General features: G+C 44.1%; 2 protein-coding genes across 3 annotated transcripts in view; one reads left to right on the forward strand and one right to left on the reverse strand.

Moving 5' to 3' along the window:
• Positions 1-7,167, forward strand: part of LOC135524011 (helicase SRCAP-like) — a 29,814-nt gene extending 22,647 nt beyond the window's left edge. Inside the window, exons 28-32 of the mRNA XM_064951117.1 lie at positions 89-203; positions 298-423; positions 730-912; positions 1,011-1,094; positions 1,228-7,167. Coding sequence (XP_064807189.1) covers positions 89-203; positions 298-423; positions 730-912; positions 1,011-1,094; positions 1,228-5,637 — 4,918 coding nt within the window. The 3' untranslated portion in view covers positions 5,638-7,167. The remainder of the gene's footprint in view (positions 1-88; positions 204-297; positions 424-729; positions 913-1,010; positions 1,095-1,227) is intronic.
• Positions 7,168-8,186: 1,019 nt separating this feature from the next.
• LOC135524013 (syntaxin-4-like) lies at positions 8,187-18,150 on the reverse strand. 2 transcript variants are annotated; one of them, XM_064951119.1, is made up of 12 exons: positions 18,122-18,150; positions 17,898-17,974; positions 17,444-17,548; positions 16,976-17,075; positions 14,298-14,372; positions 14,099-14,169; positions 13,905-14,013; positions 13,655-13,728; positions 10,029-10,166; positions 9,635-9,745; positions 9,458-9,544; positions 8,187-9,319 (listed from the first exon to the last, which is right to left on the reverse strand). In XM_064951119.1, exons 2-11 carry the CDS (start codon positions 17,925-17,927, stop codon positions 9,467-9,469), a joined length of 891 nt encoding a protein of 296 aa, XP_064807191.1. In that variant the 5' UTR covers positions 17,928-17,974; positions 18,122-18,150; the 3' UTR covers positions 8,187-9,319; positions 9,458-9,466. The 2 variants fall into 2 exon arrangements, with proteins under 2 accessions (XP_064807191.1, XP_064807190.1); XM_064951118.1 differs by lacking the exon at positions 18,122-18,150 and having other exon boundaries at positions 17,898-18,114.
• Positions 18,151-24,785: the final 6,635 nt, after the last annotated feature.

Here is a 24,785-nt window from a genome sequence, read left to right on the forward strand (position 1 = left end):
CATGAGCTGTCCGCGTACTTCGACTCCGAAGGTATGACAATGTGTTGAACGTCTGGTATGACTATTCTCCCCCCCCACCCCCTTCCAGGCTGATCAGTGAGCGCACGGTGGAGGAGAACATCCTGAAGAAGGCCAACCAGAAGAGGATGCTGGGAGACATGGCGATCGAAGGAGGCAACTTCACCACTGCTTTCTTCAGACAGGTACGTCTCCACTGACACTGGTCTTTGACGTCGTCCATTTGCTCTGACTTGAGGGCAGTTCAAAAACGAACTACGCTCCTCTTTCTCCTCTCAGCAAACCATCAGGGAACTATTTGATGTGACGGAGGGGGAGAAGAAGGAGATGATCGTGGAGCTCTCTGTGCCCCAGCCTGAGGAAGAGGAGACTGTCAACAAACAGAGCACCACCATCCTGGAGCAGGTCAGTCACAACCAACACACTGGCAATAACAGGATGTATAGGAGGTTTACTGGTGTGTTCAGAGCAGGTGTCTCTCAGACCATAGAAACCTGTTTATACCACAACATACAGCAGCAGGAGTCTGGAAGAGACCCAGAGACTAGCACCTGAGTGTTTGGATCAGCACGGACTCCATACGAACAAGCTTTGAAAATAGAATGAATAAACTTGATTATTAGAGGTCAAATGATTGTGTTTTTTAAGTCAGCGAACATCTTACTCCAGGTGGCACTGTTCCCATAAACTAATTTTCTCTCTCTGCCACAGGCCCTGTGTCGTGCCGAGGATGAGGAGGACATAGTGGCCGCCTCCCAAGCCAAAGCAGAGCAGGTAGCTGAACTGGCAGAGTTCAACGAGGCCATCCCATTGGACGAAGCTGGTGAAGGGAGGGACCCAGAAGAAGAGGAGCTCTCCAAGGCCGAGCAGGAAATAGCGGCTCTTGTGGAGCAGGTGATTGTTGCTCAATATCCCTGTTTTTGGCCTATCCCATCTGTTATTTGACGATGTGGAGCAACTCTGACCGCCTGTCTTTTTCCCCCACGTCTCAGCTAACTCCTATAGAACGCTATGCTATGAACTTCCTAGAGGATTCACTGGAGGATGTGTGCAAGGAGGAATTAAAGCAAGCCGAGGTAAGATTGCTATTTCTCAGTGCATTTAAGAGAGCTTGACATGTGTCCATGTTTACTTGGTTCACCCTATTACAGACCTGAGTTAAAATAAAAATCACTAGCGACTGCCCATCTCTCTGCTCTGTGTTTACAGGAGCAGGTCGAGGCTGCCAGGAAGGGGCTGGACCAGGCAAAGGAGGAGGGCCTGAAGCTGCAAGCAGGCTCCTCAGACAACGACGTCGAGGACTTCTCATCACAGCCAGTAGAGGAGCCCTCCACTCCCGGATCTGGCCGCCGCCCACGCAAACACAAAGAGAAAGGCGCCCCCTCCACCAGGACCAGCGGCAGGCTCCGAGGGACCACGGCCTCCCCAGAGCCCGACACCCCAACCCCCACCCCCAGAGAAGTGCCTGAAAGACTCCGCTCTGCTCTGAGAGGACGAGGGGGGACCAAAGACACCACCACCCCGGCTCACACAGAGCACCCAAGGGTCCACACCACCTCATCAAGGCTCCAGGAATCTACCAAACCTGCAGCAACAACCACGGCCTCTCCTCGAGACTCCAGTCTCATATCCGGGGCGGCAGCGCCACTTCTCCGGACCCAGTCCCACTCCAGTTCAGTGCCTTCCACTGCCACCAGTCCTCCAGCTGGGAAACCACTGACACAAACAGGGGAGTTGGACACTGAGTCACCCAGGAGGGAGCAGGGAGAGTGTGTCTCCTCGGATTCCATGTGTCCGGTGGACCACCAGTCATACTCTGCCCAGGCCAGGGATTATGACAGCAGGGACCAGAAGTCCCTGTCTCCCCCCTTGGTGTGCTCTCTCTCCCGGTCGCCACGCAAGCGCCAGTCAGCCGACGGGGAGGTCCTGCTAGGCCTCCCGGAACATTCCCCATCGGCCAAGGTCCTGCGGAAGCTCCCTGGTCGCCTGGTGACAGTGGTGGAGGACAAGGAGCCCAGGAAGAGGAGGAGAGGCAGCGGAACAGGAGGAGGCTCATCAGAGGAGCTGGAGCATGCAGAGTCGGGCCGAGGCTCAGATGTGCCAAGTGGAGACGCTACATCCCAGGTCCCTGACAAAACCAACCAGTCCCCCAAAGAGAAAGATAAAGGGACGGCCTCAAAATACTCCTCAAAGATCACCAACCTCCCAGAGGACCTTTTAAGACACACCCATCCTGCCAGAAACTACCCTCCTTACTCCCCACCCCACCACTCCCCTGACATGCCGGTGCTGAGGAACCTGCCGGTGCGGCGGCGGCTTGAGAGTGAGTCTCGCGTGGCGGCCCAGTTAGGAGAGCAGGGTCTGGGCCGAGGGAGAGGAGGGAACTACCACAGGAAAATGGACACTCAGCCAGGAAATGAAGGCACCGCGTCCTCGGGCACTAATGTTGCTAACTCGACCCCGCCGTTGAAACGGAAGAGGGGCCGACCCCCCAAGACTCCCCTCAGGGTGGTGGAACCCCAGCCAGAGCATCTATCCCCTCCCCACCCTAACTTACCAAGTGAGGAGGGGAGCCCCCCCTTCTCCGCAAAACGCAAGAGAGGTCGTCCCCGCAAAAACTTTGGGTGCAACAATGCAGTGGGTGCAGGAAAGAACTCAAACGCCCTCACTGCCAGCATCACCAGCCAAGCTCGTTCCCTGTCTGACACTGCTGCTGCAGACACAGAGCCACTAGCCCAGTCTGCACCCACTAAGCCTCAAACTGTGGCCACCTCTGCTGTCTGCACCAGCCAAGCCTCTCCGTCTACCAAAGCTGAAGACTCCACCGCAACATTAAAAGCAGACACTAAGACTGAGTTCCCTACCACCACCCCAACTGCTGTCCTTGCGACAAACCCAGCTCAAGTCCTTACCATAACTGCTATTCCTGCGCCAAGCCGAACTCAAGTTCCCACCTCAATTCCAATCTCTATCTCCACCTCAAACTCAACCTCTGTTCCTGCCTCAAGCTCACCCACAGTTTCCACCCTAAGCTCACACACAGTATCCACATCGAGGATGACCTTTGGTCATGCCTCAAGGTCAACCTCTGGTCCCATCCGAATTCCAACCGCAGTCCTCACTTCAACACTGGCCCAATTCCTCACTTCAAGACCTAGAGTCACCACTTCACCGCCAGTCTCCACTTCTCCATCAATCTCCACAACAACTGCCACACAAATCTTCACCCCTACCCCCAACAAGATTTCCACTCCTCCCCTTGCCCAAATCTCTATCCCTACTCCAGCTCTAGCCCAAATCCCAAAAATTGCCACATCAGCCTCTACTCCAACCAGCACCTCCACACCAACATTCACACATGTGAAACCAACCCTTACTCCGGTCCCTACCACAGTTGTCACAACTAATCTACCAACATTTAGTAAACCCACCACAACCTCAATCGCAAATCTAACCACAATTTCCACACCGGCCCCACCCAGAATTGTCACCACCGTTACACCAGCCCCAACCACAGCCGCAGCAGCAGCTCCAGCCACAACCTCCATACCAACTTCAACCAAAATCACCACCACAACCCCCACACCAGGCCCTACGCCAACCATCACGTCAACTGCTACACCAGACCCTACCACAACGGTCACAAATGTCAAACCAACCCACACACCAGTCCCTACCATGATCAACACAACCTCTGTTCCAATTCCCAACACTATCCCCACAGCAGCCTCAACCAGAATTGTCACCACCGTTACAGCAGCTCCTGCCACAACCTCCATAACAACTTATACCAAAATCACCCCCACATCAACCATCACATCAACTGCTACACCAGGTCCTACCACAACCGTCAAACCAACCCACACACCAGTCCCTACCACGATCACCACAATCTCTGTTCCAATTCTCAACACCATCCCCACAGCAACCACAACCAGAACTGTCACCACTGTTACTGCAGCCACTACCACAACACCAAACCCCACCCCTTCCCAAGTACCCATCACCACCAAAATCCACACCCAGATATCCACTCCAAGTTCAACAGAAGTACCCCCCCGAGCCCAAATTCCTGTTACGTCCAACATCTCCACTGCTGTGGCTGTCACCGAGAACCAGGCTTTGGAGCCTGCTCCAGTGGAGACTGCCCATAACAGAGACTCCGAGAAGATAACAGACATGGAGGTAGAAGAGGATGGAGAAGAGGAGATTAGTGACTCTCAACCGAAAAAGAGGAAAGTGGAGAATTCTGAAGCCAAAGACACTGTCCCAGAGGCCCCAGTGGCTCCTCGGCCAGAAGAAACTGATAACCAGAAGGTAGAGGAGAGCATCGGCGATGACAGAGCCACCAGCAAGAAGAGGCCTCTCAGTCGCCAGAGCAGTCAAGAGTCTGTGCGCTCCTCCTCTCCTTCCTCGGTGTGTTCCACATCCACTCCCACACGGTCAGCCCAACACAAGAAGGGTGCAGAGAAGAGGGCACCTGCCAAGAAGATGCGAAGGGAGGTTTCCTCTGACCCAGAGAAGGGGGAGGGAAAGACAGAGAAAGATTTCACCAATGCAACTCAGAGGAAGCAGTCCAGGTCCTCCTCTTCAGACTCTGAAACCAAGAAGGAGTGCCTCCTCACCCACTCAGCCCAGAGCCGACAGGAGACCGAGGGGGATGGAAGACCCGCCAGGAGCTCTGAACGTGTGGGCAGGAATGTGTCCAACAACACCGGTACTGATGAGTCTGGCAGCCAGACATCCTCAGTGAGAGTCACCCGGAAATCTTCTGTTCCTCAGCCCACTCCAGAGAGAAAACCCCAGTCCAACAGTGTGCCCTCGAGCCAGCCAGAGGTCCTAGGGAAGAGGTGTTCAGCTCTGAACGCGGCAGCCAAACTCCTTGCCATGCGAGGCAGGATCGACACCCCTGGCAGCAGGAAAGACCCTGCGGCTAAGACCAGTGGGCAGAATGCCACTTCTCCTGCTTCCTCTGACAAGAACCAGAAGTCCAAGTCTAAAAGTGCACCTGCCACTCCGCCAACCAACTGCAACAACAAAGTAGGAAGCAGCAAGACAACCCCAACCCAGTCAAGCCGCACCGCTGCGCGTTCCACCCGCCAGTGCCCTGGTCCCCTCGTCCCGGCCTTGGAGACGAACAGCAAGAGGGGGAGCAAAAAGGAGGAGAAGGAAAAGAAGCCCTCCGAGGGAAAGGAGGAGGGTGAGCGGGAGACGCGCTTGTCCAGGGGCCACAGTGCATGCAGCAGCATGAGTAGCGATGGTGGTGGAGGCAGCAGCAGGAGCCAGAGCAGCAGCAGTAGCCTCAGCTCCCAGAGCACCGGGCCCAGGCGCAACCACTCACGAGCACCCTCCTCCGGCAGTGAACGTGAACGCAGCACCGAGAGGGGCAGGAGGCGCAGCCACAGGAATGAGGGAGAGGGCCGTGGGAGGGAGACCCGGAAGGAAAGAAAGGAGAGGCACGCCCAGAAGCGGGAGAGGCTTTCCCAGGAAGGGAACGCCGGCTCGGGAGAGGGCACCCCGGACAGGGTGCTGCGCAGCGTGGCTGCTATGGCAGCGGCTCAGGCCCGCACACCAGCCGCTAACACCCGCTCCTCCTCCGCCCAACACAACAAGACATGATGGGAGGACTAGAGATGAGGAGTGAGGGATTCTGACTGGAAAAATAGAGGGGTAGGTTGTAACAGAGGAGAAATGACCTCTAAGTTGCTGCTTTGTCTACACTGACAGACCAGAGCAGAACAATGAGTGTTGTGCAGGTCAGTGACCTCTCTCCCTCTTGGACCCCTCTCCCCCCAACCCACATTAAAGCTGGTCTCCTCTCCAGTTCAGCCATCATCAACTGGGGGAAAGGCTCAGGGATGCCAGACTGTGTGCAAAGAGAAAGGTGGCACCATGGTAGTGCCATTCCAGAGGTGAGGTGTTGCTAGTCCTGAAGGTGTCACTTCATGCAGACAGTGACTTGATTGCGGGGACTTTGTTGCGAGTGAGTAAATTGTTAGTTCACACTATGTACTGTAAAACATTTAAAAAGACTGGAATACTAAGAGATGTATGTGTCCGAGAGAGGTTTAAATTGTGCCCTATGTACAGAGTTTATTCGCTGCCAGGGTTATTGATTCAAAATAAGCTTGTGAGTGACAGTTGTATCGTAAGATGAAGGTTTTAGACAGTTGGGTTCTGGACATATTGTCAACTGTTCTGTTTCCAGTCAGTTGATAAGTGATGGATATTTTATGGTTTCTTCCAGGGAAATGGGAAGAGAGCAGATCTGTAAATGTGATCTTTGCTGCACTATGCTGGAGTTGGTCTTTGCTTGGGCCTCCCTATCTTGTGATTTTCTGCCCACCTTTTTAAATCCAGACTGCATTTTTTTATTTACACATCAGACATGTTGTCCTCAGCATAATTTGAGTGCATCATTGTGTAGTATTTTTATTACATCAATTTCAATCAAAATACTATGTTCCTGGTACCTCACACAATGCATCTTTCAAGCTCTAAATATGTCTGTCTTTCTTGAGCTTCTGCATCTTGAAGATAGTACTTATTTTGCTTACTGGCAATGCAGAAACAGGAGCAGAACTTTGATTTAATTCTCCTCACCTTTCCAAAGTCAGTCAGACATTATGGTCAACGTCATGAAGTTGATCTAAAAGGGGATTGAATCCATGTGAATAAAATGAGTGCCTATTAGGCCGAGCAGGTGGACGGAGATCCCAGTTTGCCTTGTCAAGTACCTGACGTTGGGGTGTCGTCATTAGTACAAAAAAAAATATTTAAAAAATCCACCTTCTGTAAATCACAAGTAAAGCACCCTATGCATCAGTGCTATCAAATTCTATATCATTTTTTACTATTGTAATTTCTTCATTGCACCTCTTTCATGTAAGTACTTGGACAAAACATGTGAATAAAACACTGGTACAGTTCCAGGTGGCTCTATATATTGTCAATTTACTTTGAGGACTTGCATTTGGAAAAGCTATTTTTGGGCAGGGTGCTGTTTTGAGTGAATGGGTGGGTGGAATATGGTAATGGTCTTATCTTGATGTCTTTCATTTGTTACATTCCTCTGTTCCCTTGTAATTCCACATCGTTTTACTTGAAAGATTAATAGACAATGAGTTGAATAAAAAGACCAAAAATGTATTGGGTTTTTTGGATGTCTTACTACCTACCTTAGTTGAATCAACTGACTAATTTATGGAAAACAGCATCTGCTAAATGACTAAAGTGGAAATGTGTTTGTGCACGGTGCTTGTATTATACATCTCATTAGGTGTCATGCAGGATTTGTTGTAATATTAATATTGCTAGTTGGAATGTAGGCATATGGGGCAAATGTATACTGAACAAAAATATAAATGCAACCTGCAAAGATTTTTCTGAGTTGCGTAAGGAAATCAGTCAATTGAAAAATTCATTAGGCCCCAATTTATGGATTTCACATCATGGCTGTGCCTCGGAGGGCAACGGCATACTCACTTGGCAGCCAGGCCCAGCCAATCAGAATGAGTTTTTTCTCCACAAGGGCTTTATTACAGACAGAAGTACCCATACACGATCCTGCAGGTGAAGAAGCCGGATGTGGAGGTTCTGGGCTGGTCTGTGGTTGTGAGGTCTGCCAAATTATCTAAAACAACGGAGGCAGTTTATGGTAGGGAAATTTACTTTGAATTATCTGGTGGACATTCCTGCAGTCAGCATGCCAATTGCACGCTCCCTCAACTTGAGACATCGTGTTGTGACAACTGTACATTTTAGTGGCCTCTGCACAAGGTGCACCTTTAATTGAACATGCTGTTTAATTAGCTTATTGAAATGCACACCTGTCAGGTGGATGAATTATCTTGGCAAAGGAGGGATGTAAACAAATTGTGCACAATTTGAGAAGCTTTTTGTGCTTATGGGATTTTTTATTTTAGCACATGGGACCAACACTTTATATGTTGAGTTTATTTTTGTTCAGTGTACCATAAATCTTTGTCCGTCAGGGATTTGCTTATGTAGCCATGTCTTTAATAGCCATCAGATTTGATGTACTGAGAACATATACAGTACTAGAAAATGTTACATTTTAAATGCGCAAGATGTCCCCCCTACAATATCTGAGGACTGTTTCCCTCAGAATATATGCAGCAGTAGCAGAAAAAGGCACGGAGACAAACTATACTCTGCTAACTTTAATCTGGGCAACAGTTAAACCCATTTCATTTTTTTAAATTAAAATTGCTGAACGTTTGATACAAAATTCAACAGCCACATAATATACAGTAACAATGTACTTCACAGCTCTCCTCACTCATCCCGTTTCTCCCTTCGCCAAATACTGTACAAGTATTTAGCTCCTCTTGTCACTTCATAGGGAGGAGCTAGTGGGCACAGAGAATTAAGGCTAGGGTAAAGTACCATGGCTGATCTCTTTACGGTTTGAAAAACAAATCTGATATAAAATGGTTAGAGTTCTTGAAGCAGAAGAGCATTGAATAATTACAGAATAGATTCCATCCCTTCTTTAAAATAAGGTAGTGCGCTACTATACTCCATGATCTCAGACAGAGCCCTTAGATGTCTGCAAACACAAGAAAATGTTAGTTATGGTGCCTTTTTTCCCCTAATTATAAGGGTTCCTATTACTGTGGCAAGACTAAACATAGCAGCTTCCATAATATTAAAATTATAAATAAATACTGAAGTGAATAGGACATGCTTAGACCACATTCTCCTAATGGGAGAGACATTTCAAGTGCCAATTCTTTATAAAAGAGTCACATGGAACTCATTTCTGACACCTTTCAAATTTGATAACTGCACGTCTTAATTACTCACCAAATAATACATTGGCGATAATTATATTATTCTAGATCTGCATTTAAAAACAAGAAGCCATAAGCGCTTTTTTTTCCCGCTTTGTACTAATACAAGACTAATACAATAAGAATCACTTTAGCACTTTAGTTTTCCTGAGCAAATCTGATCAGCACCTTGTCAGTGTCGGTTCAAATACTGCGTTCTTCCTTGGGGACACGTATGGTTCCAACAAGTTGAGTAAGTAACGGAGTTGTCCACACATTTTCATTTAGGGTGCCATTGAAGCACCACAGAGAGCCAAAAAAAAACTTCAGCATTGCCTTTTGCTGAAAGTGGGGCAGTTAACCTATGAGCATGAGACAATGGCTGTTTGTGCATGTGTGCCTCCCGGTCTGTGCCAGGGTATCGATAGTTAAGAGGTCAGTGATATCAATAAGACAGGACTTCTCTTCAAGGTCCCAGGGCAGAAGTGGGTTAGAGGAAGATGACACTGCAAGGAAGAATTTCAAAAAAGTACAAAATAAGTTGATTTGATTAGGTCAATGTATTCATAAATGGTTCATAGTTTTGTATTTCAGTAAATTAATGTTGAAATATGGCTATTTTTGCTAACTACGAGAGAACTCACATCAGGATCTCAGGAGAAGCTGATAGCCAATGAGATTGCTAAAATGAGGAGGAGAATGGCACAGCATAACGCAATCCATATCTTCTTCTGTAGAGGAAGAGAGCGATAGAAAGGTAGTATCAATGTTCATTAGCTAACCTGTCCAATAATTGGCACAACCTTAAAATTAATTCCTACCTTGCGTGCTTTGTTTTGGTAGGTGGCAGCCTTCGCAGTGTTTACCACTGCCTTTTCCACATAGCTAGTTGAATTGATGATGTTGGCTTCAATGCGGTTGACCATCTCCCCCTGCATAACAGAACAACAGTTTGTCAATTCAGCAAACGCTTCACTAAAAAGGTATTTTGCCAACCAACTTTCTCAGTAACAAGTCTCCAAAGCCCATTTCTCCTTCCTCCCCAAAGTGTGTGCACTTGTACTGGTGTGGGAAATAGAATTTGAAAAATGGATTCTGCCCATGCTTGCACCAATCCAAAGCTTTTAAACCTTTGACAGGGAGTTAACAAGTGCACACTTGGGTAAGAAAGGTAATAGGGCTCCAGTTTGTCCTCCTGTGGTATGACAGTCTTACCTGAGCCTCCACCTCCATGGCCAGGTACCGGAACATGTCATGCAGGTCGTTAATGCTCCTTTCCAGTTTAAGGATCTCGTCATGCCGGGACTCAATCTCATTCAGTGCCTGCTTAGTGGCTTTAGCGTCAATCAGGATCTACAGGAAGGAGAGAGTAAATGTTACAATCAGGTTCTTTAGAACCTGACAAAATGTCTGAGAAATAATGACAAGTGTCTATTTAACTGCTCATAAAACTTAACATCTAGTCAAGAGAACATCAACTATGCTTGAACTGAAACAGCTATAATCACACTAAAGCAAGGGTGGCCAAAGGGTTCCATCTATGGGGTTCTCTTTCACAACTATGGTGACTATACAGATTTCTAAGAATGTCCCCAGACACAGGCATTGCAATGAGTGCTTACCAAATCCAAACCTGTAGTCCAATGCAAGCAAACAAGAGTGTCTTAAAACAAATGTCATTTTACTCCCAAGTGCCTTCAGAAAGTATTCAACCCCTTTGACCTTTTCCACATTGTGTTGTTACAAAGTTGGATTGATCGGTAATTTTTTTGGTCAAAGATTTACACAAAACTCTTCAGTGGAAGAAGAATTAATTTGAAAAAGTAATGAAACATATCTTGAGTAGATTAATATTCAACCCCTGAGTGTTAGAATCATCTTTGGCAGCAATTACAGCTGTGTCTTTTTTGGGTTAGTCTCTAAAAGTTTTGCACACCGTACAATATTAGCCGTAAAAAAAAAAAAAAAAAAAAGTTGGTTGTTGATCATTGCCAGACAGCCATTTTCAATTCTTGCCATATATTTTCAAGCCAATTTAAGTTAAAACTTTAACTAGGCCACTCAGGAACATTGAATGCAGTCTTGGTAAGCAACTCGAGTATGTATAGTTGGCCTTCTGTTTTAGGTTATTGTCCTGCTGAAAGGTGTATTGGTCCCCCAGTCTGTGTTGGAAAGTAGACAATCAGGTTGTCCACTAGGATTTTGCCTGTGCTTAGCTCTATTCATTTTATTTTTATCCTGAAAACCTACAGTCATTATCGATGACAATTACACCTAACATCATGCAGCCACCACCATGCATGAAAATATGAATAGTGGTAGACCGTATTGTGTTGGATTTGCCCCTAGCAAATGTATAAAAGACAAAAGCTTTGTTTTGTTTCTTTGCCACATTTTTTGCAATATTACTTAAGTTCTTTATTGCAAACAGAATTCATGTTTTTGAATATTTGTATTCTGTATAGGATTCCTTCTTTTCACTGTCATTTAGGTTAATATTGTAGAGTAACTACAATGTTGTTGATCCATACTCAAGTTCTCCTAAAAAAAAAAAAATTGGCCTCATGGTGAAATCCCTAAGCGGTTTTCTTCCTCTCTAGCAACTAAGTTAGGAAGTATGCCTGTATATTTGTAGTGTCTGGGTGTATTAATACACTATTAGTGATGTGCAGTTCGCTAACGATTCGTTCTTTTTGAACTACTCTTCACTGACTCAAGTCATGATTCGTTTTCCTGAGTGATTTGTTCATTTTAGTTGGATGTTTGACCTAACTTACTATTGCTGGCCGCAACGAGTCCAACAGCAGGATTAATACACGCTCCTCCGGCTCAGCAGCTCCAGAGACATGCGCCGACCACCAACTGTCTGTCATAAGCACGCAGGTAAATACTTCCCTACCAAGCAAAAGAGCAGTAACTACACATTGTCAAAAATTAGTAATGACATTTTTGATACATGCTTTATCAGGTGGACAAATATCCTGCCTCCACTGTGTTGAGAAAATGGGGCTCATTTCTGCAGTAACTGGAAAAAGTGGCAGTGAAACCAGGGACAAAAAGCAGTAAAATGGAAAAAGTGGCAGTGAAACCAGGGACAAAAAGCGGTAACTGGAAAAAGTGGCAGTGAAACCAGGGACCAGGGATCAGTTGTGTTAAGGTAGGGGTGGTATACAGAAGATAACCCTATTTGTTAAAAGACCCAGTTCATATTATGGCAAGAACGGCTCAAATGAGCGAAATGACAGTCTATCAGTACTTTAAGACCTGAAGGTCAGTCAATCTGGAAAATTTCAAGAACTTTGAAAGTTTCTTCAAGTGCAGTCGCAAAAACCATCAAGCGCTATGATGAAACTGGTTCTCATGAGGACTGCCACAGGAAAGGAAGACCCAGAGTTACATCTGCTGCAGAGGAGAAGTTTATTAGAGTTACCAGCCTCAGAAATTGCAGCCCAAATAAATGCTTCACGGAGTTAAAGTAACAGACACATCTCAACTTTTCAGAGGACACTGAGTGAAATCAGGCTTTCATGGTTGAATTGCTGCAAAGAAACCACTACCAAAAGGACACCAATAAGAAGAAACACGAGCAATGGACATCAGACCAGTGGAAATCTGTTCTTTTGAAATTTTTGGTTCCAACTGCCATGTCTTTGTGAGACGCAGAGTAGGTGAACAGATGATCTCTGCATGTGTGGTTCTAACGATGAAGGAGGAGGTGTGATGGCGCTTTGCTGGTGACACTATCTGTGATTTATTTAGAATTCCAGGCACACTTAACCAGCATGGTTATCACAGCATTCTGCAGCAATACACCATCCCATCCGGTTTGCACGTGGGACTATCATTTGTTATTCAACAGGACAATGACCCATAACACACCTCCAGGCTGTGTAAGGGCTATTTGACCAAAGAGTGATAGAGTGCTGCATCAGATGAGCTGGCCTCCACAATCACCCGACCTTAACCCAATTGAGATGGTTTGGGATGAGTTGGAGCGCAGAGTGAAGTAAAAGCAGCCAACAAGTGCTTAGCATATGTGGGAACTCCTTCAAGAACGTTGGAAAAGCATTCCTCATGAAGCTGGTTTTTCAGTTCCATTGTTTGCCAGTAGGGGGTTCTGCATGCTCTGGGCATTACTGACTCAAATGAACATAGTCTAAAGATTTGTTCTTTTGACTGAACGAGTTGAAAATATGAGTCATTAAAAACAGCCAAACTTCTCATCACTATCCAAAGCGTAATTAATAACTTCTCAAAGGGTTATTCAGTGTCTGAGTGACCTTACAGATAAGTGTATGTGTAGGGTACAGAGATGGGCAAGTCATTCAAAAGTCCATGCAACTTATGTGACTTGTTAAGCACATTTTCACATTAAATTATTTAAGCTTGCCATAACAAAGGGGCTGAATACTTATTGACTTAAGATGTTAAGATGTTTCAGTTAAAAAAGAAAAAGAAATGTGTAAACATTTCTAATAATAAAATTCCACTGGCATTATGGGGAATTGTGTGTATATCAGTGATACAAAATCTCAATTCAATCAATTTTAAATTCAAGCTGTAACATGTGGAATAACACAAAGGGGGTTGAATACTTTCTGAAGGCACTGTATATGCATTTGTCTTTGTCCCAAACACTAAAGAGCTTAACTAGACAATGCAATTTCTATGTTTTTTGGTCATTCTGCTATATCAGAAAAACACAGAGCCTGAAAAGTCAGTTAACAGAAAATTACGCAACAAAAAAAGGAAGAGAATAATGTTGTGGGATTGCCAGCAGGTGGTCTCATCGTGAATCATGAATTGTGGTTAATTTAAGTCAGTCAGTCAGTCATACTCACATTCTGTGTGAAAACATCAGTCTGTCCACTTTCAAGCATACCGTCCAACTCCTCATCTGTAACATTGGTGCCCGCTGGAGGGATATAACAACAGTTGATGCTTTTGGGTATATTTCATTTTCACATGAAATCACCTTTGTAAATGAACTTCTACATTGTCGTCTTGAATTCAGAAGATAAAAATCCATGGTGTTGAAATCACTTTCTGATCAGTAGTATGATAACAGTAACAGATGACATTCAGCCTTACTTATTCTGAGCTGCCTTTGTATCCTCTCCACGTTGCGATCTCTGTAAGAAGCCTGGATGGTGTTACAGTGGTCCATCAACTCCACAAACTCTCGAGACAAGACACCATGCTAGAGAAAGAGAGAGATGGAAGTGTTAAATTAATGTCAGCCTACAGTATATTGGAAGACTTTATTAATTATATAGAAGCCTCACTTGTGCTCTCTGCATCCTTAGGTTTATGGGAACGTATTTCCCATCATCATCCCCTTTTTTGGGTTCAATGGCTGTAAAAAAATAAATAAATAACAATCGGTCAGATATTTCTGTATTCAGGTTTATCCACTGGGGCCACCGAATCACCTGTGATCATTAGTCAATATCTCACCATATAATTTCAGTTTAGAATACTCACTGTTCAGTTTCTTCTGGATCTGCATTGCCATTGTTTTGATCTCTTCCCGAAGGGTTTGGAGTTCCCTTTTCATACCTGAACAACAAAGAAACGTTACGACCTCACCTTTTATTTACTGTCAACAGGCAGAGTAACAAATCCCTCAGCCTGTAGGGTACCTGCTTCTATAAACCAATGAGGAGATGGGAGAGGCAGGATTTTCAGCGTGTTCTGCGTCAGAAATAGAAAGGATTTCTATTTTAGCCCTTGGCAACGCAGACGCTCGTTGGCGTGCGCGAGCAGTGCGGGTGAAATAATTGAATAACATAGATTTCTAAATATATTTTGCGACGCTCACGCACGCGACCGGTCTGGTCAGCATGTCGGCTGGAAAGACTACAAACTAACTGCGTTTCGTTTTACTTGTTCATTTCTTTACATTTCTTTGTGTATCCATACAAATGATGCTGAATCATGATCTCGACTGGCTGAGAAAATCTGACTGTCTGTATTGCAACAATGTTGCAAATGTCAGAGATAATGTCTTGATGCTTTTTACAGGAGATCAAGTTTCTAAATTGCATGATTGAGCCGATGAGACACTGGATCTGTAAAAGTAATAGTAGTGTGATGCTAGGTAATGACAAATGATGGCACTTTTTATGAATGTTAGTCTATCCTGCCCATGATATACTAAACAACAATGGGAAATTCAAACCACCTGTTGTATAAAATGTTTTAACTGATAAGAATTTGGTTTATGATTTATGAAGTTATTAAAAACGTGGCATTCTGTTCCCAAATCGACCAAAAAAAATCTGTAACAATGACTGCAACTGAATTAGCTACAGTGAGAATTCATAGTATTTTATTTTATTTAACTAGGCAAATCAGTTACGAACAATTTCTTATTTTACAATGACGGACTACCCCGGCCAAACCCTCCCCTAACCTGGACGACGCTAGGTCAATTGTGCTCCACCCTATGGGACTCCCAATCACGGCCAGTTGTGATACAGCCCGGGATCGAACCAGGGTCTGTAGTGACATCTCTAGCGCTGAAATGCAGTGCCTTAGATAGCTGCGTCATTCGGTAGGGTTGTTCCATGTCATATCATCAAGCCATGACACCCACCATCTCAGATTGTTCTGATATCATTTCTGTAGTTAGAAAACAGATAAGATTAGCATTCCTGCAACAATATTTTATTGAAATATAATTTGAGCTCTGAAAAATTAAGCTAATTGATAGCACCCAAATTGGCTATTTTAATTTATAGGATTCATATAATATTAAATAAATAAATAAATCTGATTTGGACCAAACTTTTTTCTAAAAGTAGCTAGGTTTCTATCCAATTGGCGACAGATTGTCATGCGAATATTCTAAAATCAGCATAAATAAAATATGCGCATTTCCCCACCAATGGTGCGTTTCCACCAAACTGACTTGTTGCGGATAAAAATCTGTATGCGATGACATAGCACACACAAAATGTCCATTTTCAATTAAGTTTTCATGTACCGAATAAAAATCTAAAGTTCAATGTGTTTCCATCACATTTTCAATTCTACCGATAGTCACAAAAAGCAAATGTGCCTACTCCGGTCTTGCCGCGTGCGCTCTAGCCAGCTCGCAGATACAGTGCGAGTAGGTTAGTCTACATGAGATTATTTTTTTCAAAACGGCAGTCAAGCATCAAATCACCATGACATCAGAATAAGACCCTTGAAATCTATTGGAAAAGCGCATCAAGCTAATCACAGTGCACTTTCACCACTCTGTGAATTTCATCATTTATTTCACCTGTAGCCTAATAAATTGCATGCTTTCCCAGGCCATAGTGGGTGAACCATGCACCATATCATCTCGTGACTCCAATTTTACTTCAATAGGATGGTTATAATAATCAATATTTGCGCATAAAATGGTGTTTCTGCCATTTCTCACATAATTAATTTTACCAATATAAAAAGATCCATTTGTCGAACAGACAAATAACGTGTTGCCATTTATAAAATTGCACCGAAACTTCCCGTTTCCATCACAGATCTACCTGTTACAAAACATAACATCTGCACTGTTTTTTTGAGTAAATGTGTTTCTGTTAAATTCCCAGTGGAAATTGTTCAAAGTAGTCCTTGTGCATTGAGTTGTATGGTTTGTTTAAATTTGCAATCAATGTTTTTTGTTTGGTATACATTTAAAGTAAAAAAATCTTAGTCTCAGTGTCATTCTGTGGGTGGGGAGAATTTGTGGAACGTTCCAACAGGAATCTGTTCCAAAAACGTTGTAAAGTACAAGGTTGCCAACAAACAACGCATACAAAGGAGAATGATCTATTGACCTAGCTAATTAGCTGGGCATCAACCCACCACATAGATTATTCTTAATGTTTGTCCATAGGCTAACAGAGTGAAGACAGACATTTTTCGGGAAATAAACGTGTTGAGTGACAAACTCAATGAAATTGCCCACTCCCTACCCGGTATCTTATTCTGCCGCTATACAACATTGTATGCGTTGTTGGCAACCTTGTTATTTACAAAGTTTCGAGAACAGATTCCTGTTGGAACGTTCCACAAATCATACCCACCCTCATTCTGTTACCGTGGAAATGCAATATTCTATGCATATCATATAATAACTCCTACATCATATTATGTATATATTAGTGTGTTAGTGTTGCTCTACTGACCGTCCTCTGGCAGTGCCACACCCAACACTGTCTTCTGTTTGTTCTCAAGTTCAGAGACCACCTTTTTAAGCATCTCCATTACCCCTCGAATCTCTAGGACCTGATGAGAAGGGATAAACAGGCTGGTAAATGTAATAGAAGCTAAACTGCAAACTAGTTTTTTTGGGGCACTAAGAAAAGACCAGGAGACAAATTCCGCATCACCCTGTGTCTCACTGACGAGATGACTGTGTTCGCATAACATGTACATAGGGCATACAGAAAAGCTACTGATTTTGACTTGGCATTATTTTGGCCAGATCACATTAGAATGATAGTTTATGTTGGCACAACAAACTGTTCCTGTGCTTGGCATCCACAAGCCAAGATAAAAGTACTGCAGAGTATCATAACATTGAAACTGACATCAAGTCACCATAAAAATGCAAACATATGTCTCAACTCCTGAATTAATTTGCATGATTTCACCTTCTTGAAAAAAGCATCATTCTCCTTCTCTTCCTTCACTGTAGAAATCCCCGGTTTGACCATAAGGGCCCTGCCCTCTTCATCCTCGTCTGACGCCTCTGCGGTCTGGTGTGTGAGGAAGAGAGAATAGGGAAAGAATGGACACATTCATTACGTCATTAACAGGTAAATCCAACATGCAACCCATATTGAGTGCGGCATTGCACTTTCAATACACGTTTAGCCACTGGCCCATCCTTGGTTCTAGACTATCTTAATTATGCTAATTTAGCTGGATATCCGAGGTTTACAAAAAACTAGCTAGGTTCGCCAATTTAAATCAATGTAGCTAGCACTAATAGCTAACAGATAAAGACTACCCTATGAAATAGCTACACATTATGCATTTGACCATGCATAAACGTCTATATTCATTGATATTGGTTAGCTAGCCTGTTTTTATTTTTACACTCACATTGCCAAGTTCCTTAGTTCGGTCCCGCATTTCCTCTCAGTCCAAATGCAATGTATTAACGAATGTATTACGATATCCTATATCAAGGTAAATATTTGTTTAATCAAATGAGCAATAAAACACACAAAAAAGTTTGTCATTCAACAAGTAAACTGCTACCACAGATATAAAACATATTTGCTGCTACTTCCTCTCCAGCTAGTATTTCAGAGAAAAATAGTCACCATTAGAACACACGCCACCTATCGTACTGTAGTTTAATATAGGTAATTGACGGCGCATGCGTGTGTTTTTTTATACTTTCGAACAAGCCACTGCGTAATGTTGCCCTCTACTGTAAACACGATCATATTTATAATTCATTTGCGCTTAATTTTAACCTATTTAATCCCATCAGTCACAATAGTGACCGAAAAAAACGTTCCCAGTTATAAGCCTCTAAAACGTTTACTGACTGATATATCGATGCATTTCTAGCGAATATTAAAATAATAAAGGGTCAATTAAATATGTGCAGCGCCATATGTTTGTACATTTTGTACATTTTCACATGACCAGAGCTGTTTAGTTCCTGGTTGCACCATGAGACGATGATGGCTGCATCAAAGCTCCCCCCAAAAAGGTTAAAAAGATTTTTGGTACACATCATCTTTAAGGTGTCTAGTATTCATATATGAATTTGCAATTACTCAACTTTGTTCAGTGTGGTCATAGAATGAGTAAACATGTTAACGGCAACAATAGTGACAGGCAGGATAACACAGTGCACACCCTATATAGTTCTTGTTCTACCTATCTTTCTGCTCTGTTCTTTCTTTTAGTTTTACTTTGAGTCAAGTTCTGGATCTGTTGCTCAGGCAAGGCGTGCAACATTGCAGTTATCCCTCAGAGATTGTGATAGCGATGGGTCAGATATGGACTATGAGGGGGAGACAGGTCATTTGCCAGCTAGGCTGTTGAATGTATATGCTGAACCTATGCAAACTGATCATGACAGGAACAACGTTATACATTTTACATTTAAGTCATTTAGCAGACGCTCTTATCCAGAGCGACTTACAAATTGGTGAATTCACCTTCTGACATCCAGTGGAACAGCCACTTTACAATAGTGCATCTAAATCATTTAAGGGGGGTGAGAAGGATTACTTTATCCTATCCTAGGTATTCCTTGAAGAGGTGGGGTTTCAGGTGTCTCCGGAAGGTGGTGATTGACTCCGCTGTCCTGGCGTCGTGAGGGAGTTTGTTCCACCATTGGGGGCCAGAGCAGCGAACAGTTTTGACTGGGCTGAGCGGGAACTGTACTTCCTCAGTGGTAGGGAGGCGAGCAGGCCAGAGGTGGATGAACGCAGTGCCCTTGTTTGGGTGTAGGGCCTGATCAGAGCCTGGAGGTACTGCGGTGCCGTTCCCCTCACAGCTCCGTAGGCAAGCACCATGGTCTTGTAGCGGATGCGAGCTTCAACTGGAAGCCAGTGGAGAGAGCGGAGGAGCGGGGTGACGTGAGAGAACTTGGGAAGGTTGAACACCAGACGGGCTGCGGCGTTCTGGATGAGTTGTAGGGGTTTAATGGCACAGGCAGGGAGCCCAGCCAACAGCGAGTTGCAGTAATCCAGACGGGAGATGACAAGTGCCTGGATTAGGACTTGCGCCGCTTCCTGTGTGAGGCAGGGTCGTACTCTGCGGATGTTGTAGAGCATGAACCTACAGGAACGGGCCACCGCCTTGATGTTGGTTGAGAACGACAGGGTGTTGTCCAGGATCACGCCAAGGTTCTTAGCGCTCTGGGAGGAGGACACAATGGAGTTGTCAACCGTGATGGCGAGATCATGGAACGGGCAGTCCTTCCCCGGGTGGAAGAGCAGCTCCGTCTTGCCGAGGTTCAGCTTGAGGTGGTGATCCGTCATCCACACTGATATGTCTGCCAGACATGCAGAGATGCGATTCGCCACCTGGTCATCAGAAGGGGGAAAGGAGAAGATTAATTGTGTGTCGTCTGCATAGCAATGATAGGAGAGACCATGTGAGGTTATGACAGAGCCAAGTGACTTGGTGTATAGCGAGAATAGGAGAGGGCCTAGAACAGAGCCCTGGGGGACACCAGTGGTGAGAGCGCGTGGCGAGGAGACAGATTCTCGCCACGCCACCTGGTAGGAGCGACCTGTCAGGTAGGACGCAATCCAAGCGTGGGCCGCGCCGGAGATGCCCAACTCGGAGAGGGTGGAGAGGAGGATCTGATGGTTCACAGTATCGAAGGCAGCCGATAGGTCTAGAAGGATGAGAGCAGAGGAGAGAGAGTTAGCTTTAGCAGTGCGGAGCGCCTCCGTGATACAGAGAAGAGCAGTCTCAGTTGAATGACTAGTCTTGAAACCTGACTGATTTGGATCAAGAAGGTCATTCTGAGAGAGATAGCGGGAGAGCTGGCCAAGGACGGCACGTTCAAGAGTTTTGGAGAGAAAAGAAAGAAGGGATACTGGTCTGTAGTTGTTGACATCGGAGGGATCGAGTGTAGGTTTTTTCAGAAGGGGTGCAACTCTCGCTCTCTTGAAGACGGAAGGGACGTAGCCAGCGGTCAGGGATGAGTTGATGAGCGAGGTGAGGTAAGGGAGAAGGTCTCCGGAAATGGTCTGGAGAAGAGAGGAGGGGATAGGGTCAAGCGGGCAGGTTGTTGGGCGGCCGGCCGTCACAAGAAGCGAGATTTCATCTGGAGAGAGAGGGGAGAAAGAGGTCAGAGCACAGGGTAGGGCAGTGTGAGCAGAACCAGCGGTGTCGTTTGACTTAGCAAACGAGGATCGGATGTTATCAGTGATTATGACCTACCCCTCACCACCCCACACTCTCCTCCCTGAGACTGGGTTGGGTCATGGACCCAGTGTCGTTCTTGGTGTTGCAGAGCAATCTCAGGTGCCTCAAGGTTGCAAGTTCCTTCATAACAACCTCTTCACTTCACTTGCACTCCTCGATGAAATGACAAAAAGAGGATATGGGAGTTCTGGAATGATGAGGCAAAATCGTCTGTTTGATGTCCAATTCAAGCCACAGAAGGACTTCATGAAGTTACCTCGGGGAACGTCTGAGGTTCTGACCAAAGGATACAAGTTGCTGGTCCGTTAGAAAGACAATAACATTGTCACAGTGGCAACAAACATAGACAAGAAATACAGTGAGACCTCTGTCAAGAGAGGAACAAGGAGCAATGTGCCTTTTGACAAAGTCCCACAACCAAAATGCATCAACTGATAAAATGAGAAAATGGGTGGTGTTGAACTTCACAACCTACAGGTTTGAAGATACCATATCTCCATAAGGTCTAAGAAGTGACGGTGGTCGATCTTTTCATGGTCTCTCAACAGTGCACTTGTAAACAGCCATTCATTTTACAGAGATGTTATGGGAGGGACCATCAACCTGCTCACCTTCTCATGGATAGTGGCACAGTCTCTTATGCAAAAGTTTGGCACGTAACCACTGAGCCACGGGAGGAGATCTCTACTGCTACTACTGTTGAAGATCAGGCAAGATATGACAAAGCTTCCCACTGACCAATCATCATGATGCACAGGTTCCATAGATGTTGTCATTGTGACAAATGCACTACCTATGTGTATAATATATGCATATATATAAATATATATTTTTTTTGTAGGCTTCTACTTGAATGCATGTTCTACAGGCTACCTCGATCCTAAATGTTAGCTTTATGTTCAATGTGAATGAATGACACGACTGCTATACAGTTGTTAGTGAATGTTGCACTCAGATGTCACAATGACAATGTTACAATGAATATTGCACTAAAGTACAAGTTCAAATGTTACAATAAAGTTACAATATTGATGTTTCAATACGTTACAATAAAGTAACAACGTTGTAATACGTTGATGTTTTTTGTTGTCTTTGCTCTCAGTATTCATATATCGGTGTTGTATAGGGGTTTTTGATATGTAAAATAGTCACACTAGAATGTGATGGGGCATTCTAGTAGCAATGCTGGGGACTGCCAGTGACAGAGTTTTAAATGTGTTAATGACTGGGCTGGGATATTTAAGAATTTTCATGACTGCATATGAGAAATATGTTAGTTCAGTATACATCCCATCATCCCACCGGTCACAATTGTGACCGACCATAAACCACACTTTTTCACCTACTTTTCCATGGAAATGTAAAAAATTATATTGATTATTTCAAAGGCTTACTAAGATTTGTGGTTAATTGTTGTACCCCACAACAAAATCTGAAAGACCATTACCTACTGTTTGTAACATGACTAACATGCAGCCCAAAATTAATTTCAGATACTTCAATCTTTCAAAATGGCTTCACCTGGAATCTGTCCTTCGGAACACATTCTGGACTTTACAGCAAGTGAAATGCCTTTGTGCTAAACTGTATTTATTTGAGCCTGGTAAATCTATGAAGAGGACTCCAGATCCACAAATGGAGGGGATCGGAAGTTGTACTCTCTATAAAAGCTCTGAGCCTAGCAGAAGGGAAATCACATTTTCAATGCAAAGATAGATACAAGACACTGATCATCCAAGTCAAATCAAATGTAATTTGTCACATGTGCTAAACACAACCTTAATGTGTAAAACAAAGTAAGCTAAGTAAACTAAAGGAAACATAGCAGCACAATAAAATAACAATAAGGAGGCTATATACAGTTGAAGTTGGAAGTTTACATACACTTAGGTTGGAGTCATTAAAACTCGTTTTTTAACCACTCCACAAATTTCTTGTTAACAAACTATAGTTTTGGCAAGTCGGTTAGGACATCTACTTTGTGCATGACACAAGTAATTTTTCCAAAAATTGTTTACAGACAGATTATTTCACTTGTAATTCACTGTATCACAATAACAGTGTGTCAGAAGTTTACATACACTAAGTTGACTGTGCCTTTAAACAGCTTGGGAAATTCCAGAAAAGGATGTCATCGCTTTAGAAGCTTCTGACAGGCTAATTTACTTAATTTGAGTCAATTGGAGGTGTACATGTGGATGTATTTCAAGGCCTACCTTCAAACTCCGTGCCTCTTTGCTTGACATCATGGGAAAATCAAAAGAAATCAGCCAAAATACCTCCACAATTCTGGTTCATCCTTGAGAGCAATTTCCAAACGCCTGAAGGTACCACTTTCATCTGTACAAACAATAGTACGCAGGTTTAAACACCATGGGACCACGCAGCCATCATACCGCTCAGGAAGGAGACATGTTCTGTCTCCTAGAGATGAACATACTTTGGTGCGAAAAGTGCAAATCAATCCCAGAACAACAGCAAAGGACCTTGTGAAGAAGCTGGAGGACACAGGTACAAACATATCTATATCCATAGTAAAACAAGTCCTATATCAACATAACCTGAAAGGCTGCTCAGCAAGGAAGAAGCCACTGCTCCAAAACTGCCATAAAAAAGCCAGACTACTGTTTGCAAGTGCACATGGGGACAAAGATCATACATTTTGGGAGAAATGTCCTCTGGTCTGATGAAACAAAAATAGAACTGTTTGTCCATAATGACCATCGTTATGTTTGGAGGAAAAAGGGAGAGGCTTGCAAGCCGAAAAACACCATCCCAACCGTGAAGCACAGGAGTGGCAGCATCATGTTGTGGGGGTGCTTTGCTGCAGGATGGACTGGTGCACTTCACAAAATAGATGTCATCATGAGAAGGAAAATTATGTGGATATATTGAAGCAACATCTCAAGGCATCAGTTAAAGCTGGGTGGCAAATGGGTCTTCCAAATGGACAATGACCCCAAGCATACTTCCAAAGTTGTGGCAAAATGGCTTAAGGACAACAAAGTCAAAGTATTGGAGTGGCCATAACAAAGCCCTGACCTCAATCCTATAGAAAATTTGTGGGCAGAACTGAAAATGCGTGTGTGAGCAAGGAGGCCTACAAATCTGACTCAGTTACACCAGCTCTGTCGAGAGTAATGGGAAACTTGTAGAAGGCTACCTGAAACGTTTGACCCAAGTTAAACAATTGAAAGGCAATGCTACCAAATACTAATTGAGTGTATGTAAACTTCTGACCCACTGGGAATGTGATGAAAGAAATAAAAGCTGAAATAAATCATTCTCTCTACTATAATTCTGACATTTCACATTCTTAAAATAAAGTGGTGATCCTAACTGACCTAAGATAGGGAATTTTTACTAGGATTAAATGTCAGGAATTGTGAAAAACTGAGTTTAAATGTATTTGGCTAAGGTGTATGTTAGCTTCCGACTTCAACTGTATAATGGGTACCGGTACCGAGTCAATGTGCAGGGGTACGGGTTAGTCAAGATAATTGAGGTAATATGTACATGGAGGTAGGGGTAAAGTGACTATGCATAGATAGTGAACAGAGAGTAGCAGCATATGTGAAGAGTGTGAAGGAATGTGTGTGTCAGGTGGGGGGGTCAATATGCATGTGTGTGTAGTATGTACGTATGTGTGTGTGGTTAGAATCCAGTGAATGTACATTGAGCTTGTGCAAGAGATAAATACAAACATAAATAAGGGGGTCAATGCAAATAGTCTTGGTAGCCATTTGATTAACTGTTCAGCAGTCTTATGGCTTTGGGGTAGAAGCTGTTAAGCTTCTCTTTCTCTTTGGGGTTTTAGTTTGAGTTTCTGTATAAGCACTTTGTGATGTAAAAAAAGGGCTTTATAAATCAATTAGATCTGAAACTCTTGACCTGCTCGACTACAGTCTCGTTGATGTATATGGATTCGTGTTCGGCCCTTCTTTTCCTGTAGTCCACGATCAGCTCCTTTGTCTTGCTCATGTTGAGGGAGAGGTTGTCCTGACACCACACTGTCAGGTCTCTGACCTCCCTATAGGCTGTCTCATCGTCGTCTGTGAACAGGCTTACCACCGACGTGTCGTAGGC

The sequence above is a fragment of the Oncorhynchus masou genome, chromosome 31, assembly GCF_036934945.1.
Source record: "Oncorhynchus masou masou isolate Uvic2021 chromosome 31, UVic_Omas_1.1, whole genome shotgun sequence".
NCBI classification, from domain to species: Eukaryota; Metazoa; Chordata; class Actinopteri; order Salmoniformes; family Salmonidae; genus Oncorhynchus; species Oncorhynchus masou.

Excerpts from the sequence above, each read along its gene's own strand:
- LOC135524013 (XM_064951119.1), bottom strand. The coding sequence starts at position 17,927 with ATGCGGGACCGAACTAAGGAACTTGGCAAT. Across the intron at positions 14,170-14,297 it reads GATCCAGAAGAAACTGAACA|CCATTGAACCCAAAAAAGGG; the intron begins GTGAGTATTCTA and ends ATTTTTTTACAG. Across the intron at positions 9,746-10,028 it reads CCATGGAGGTGGAGGCTCAG|GGGGAGATGGTCAACCGCAT; the intron begins GTAAGACTGTCA and ends TCTGTTATGCAG.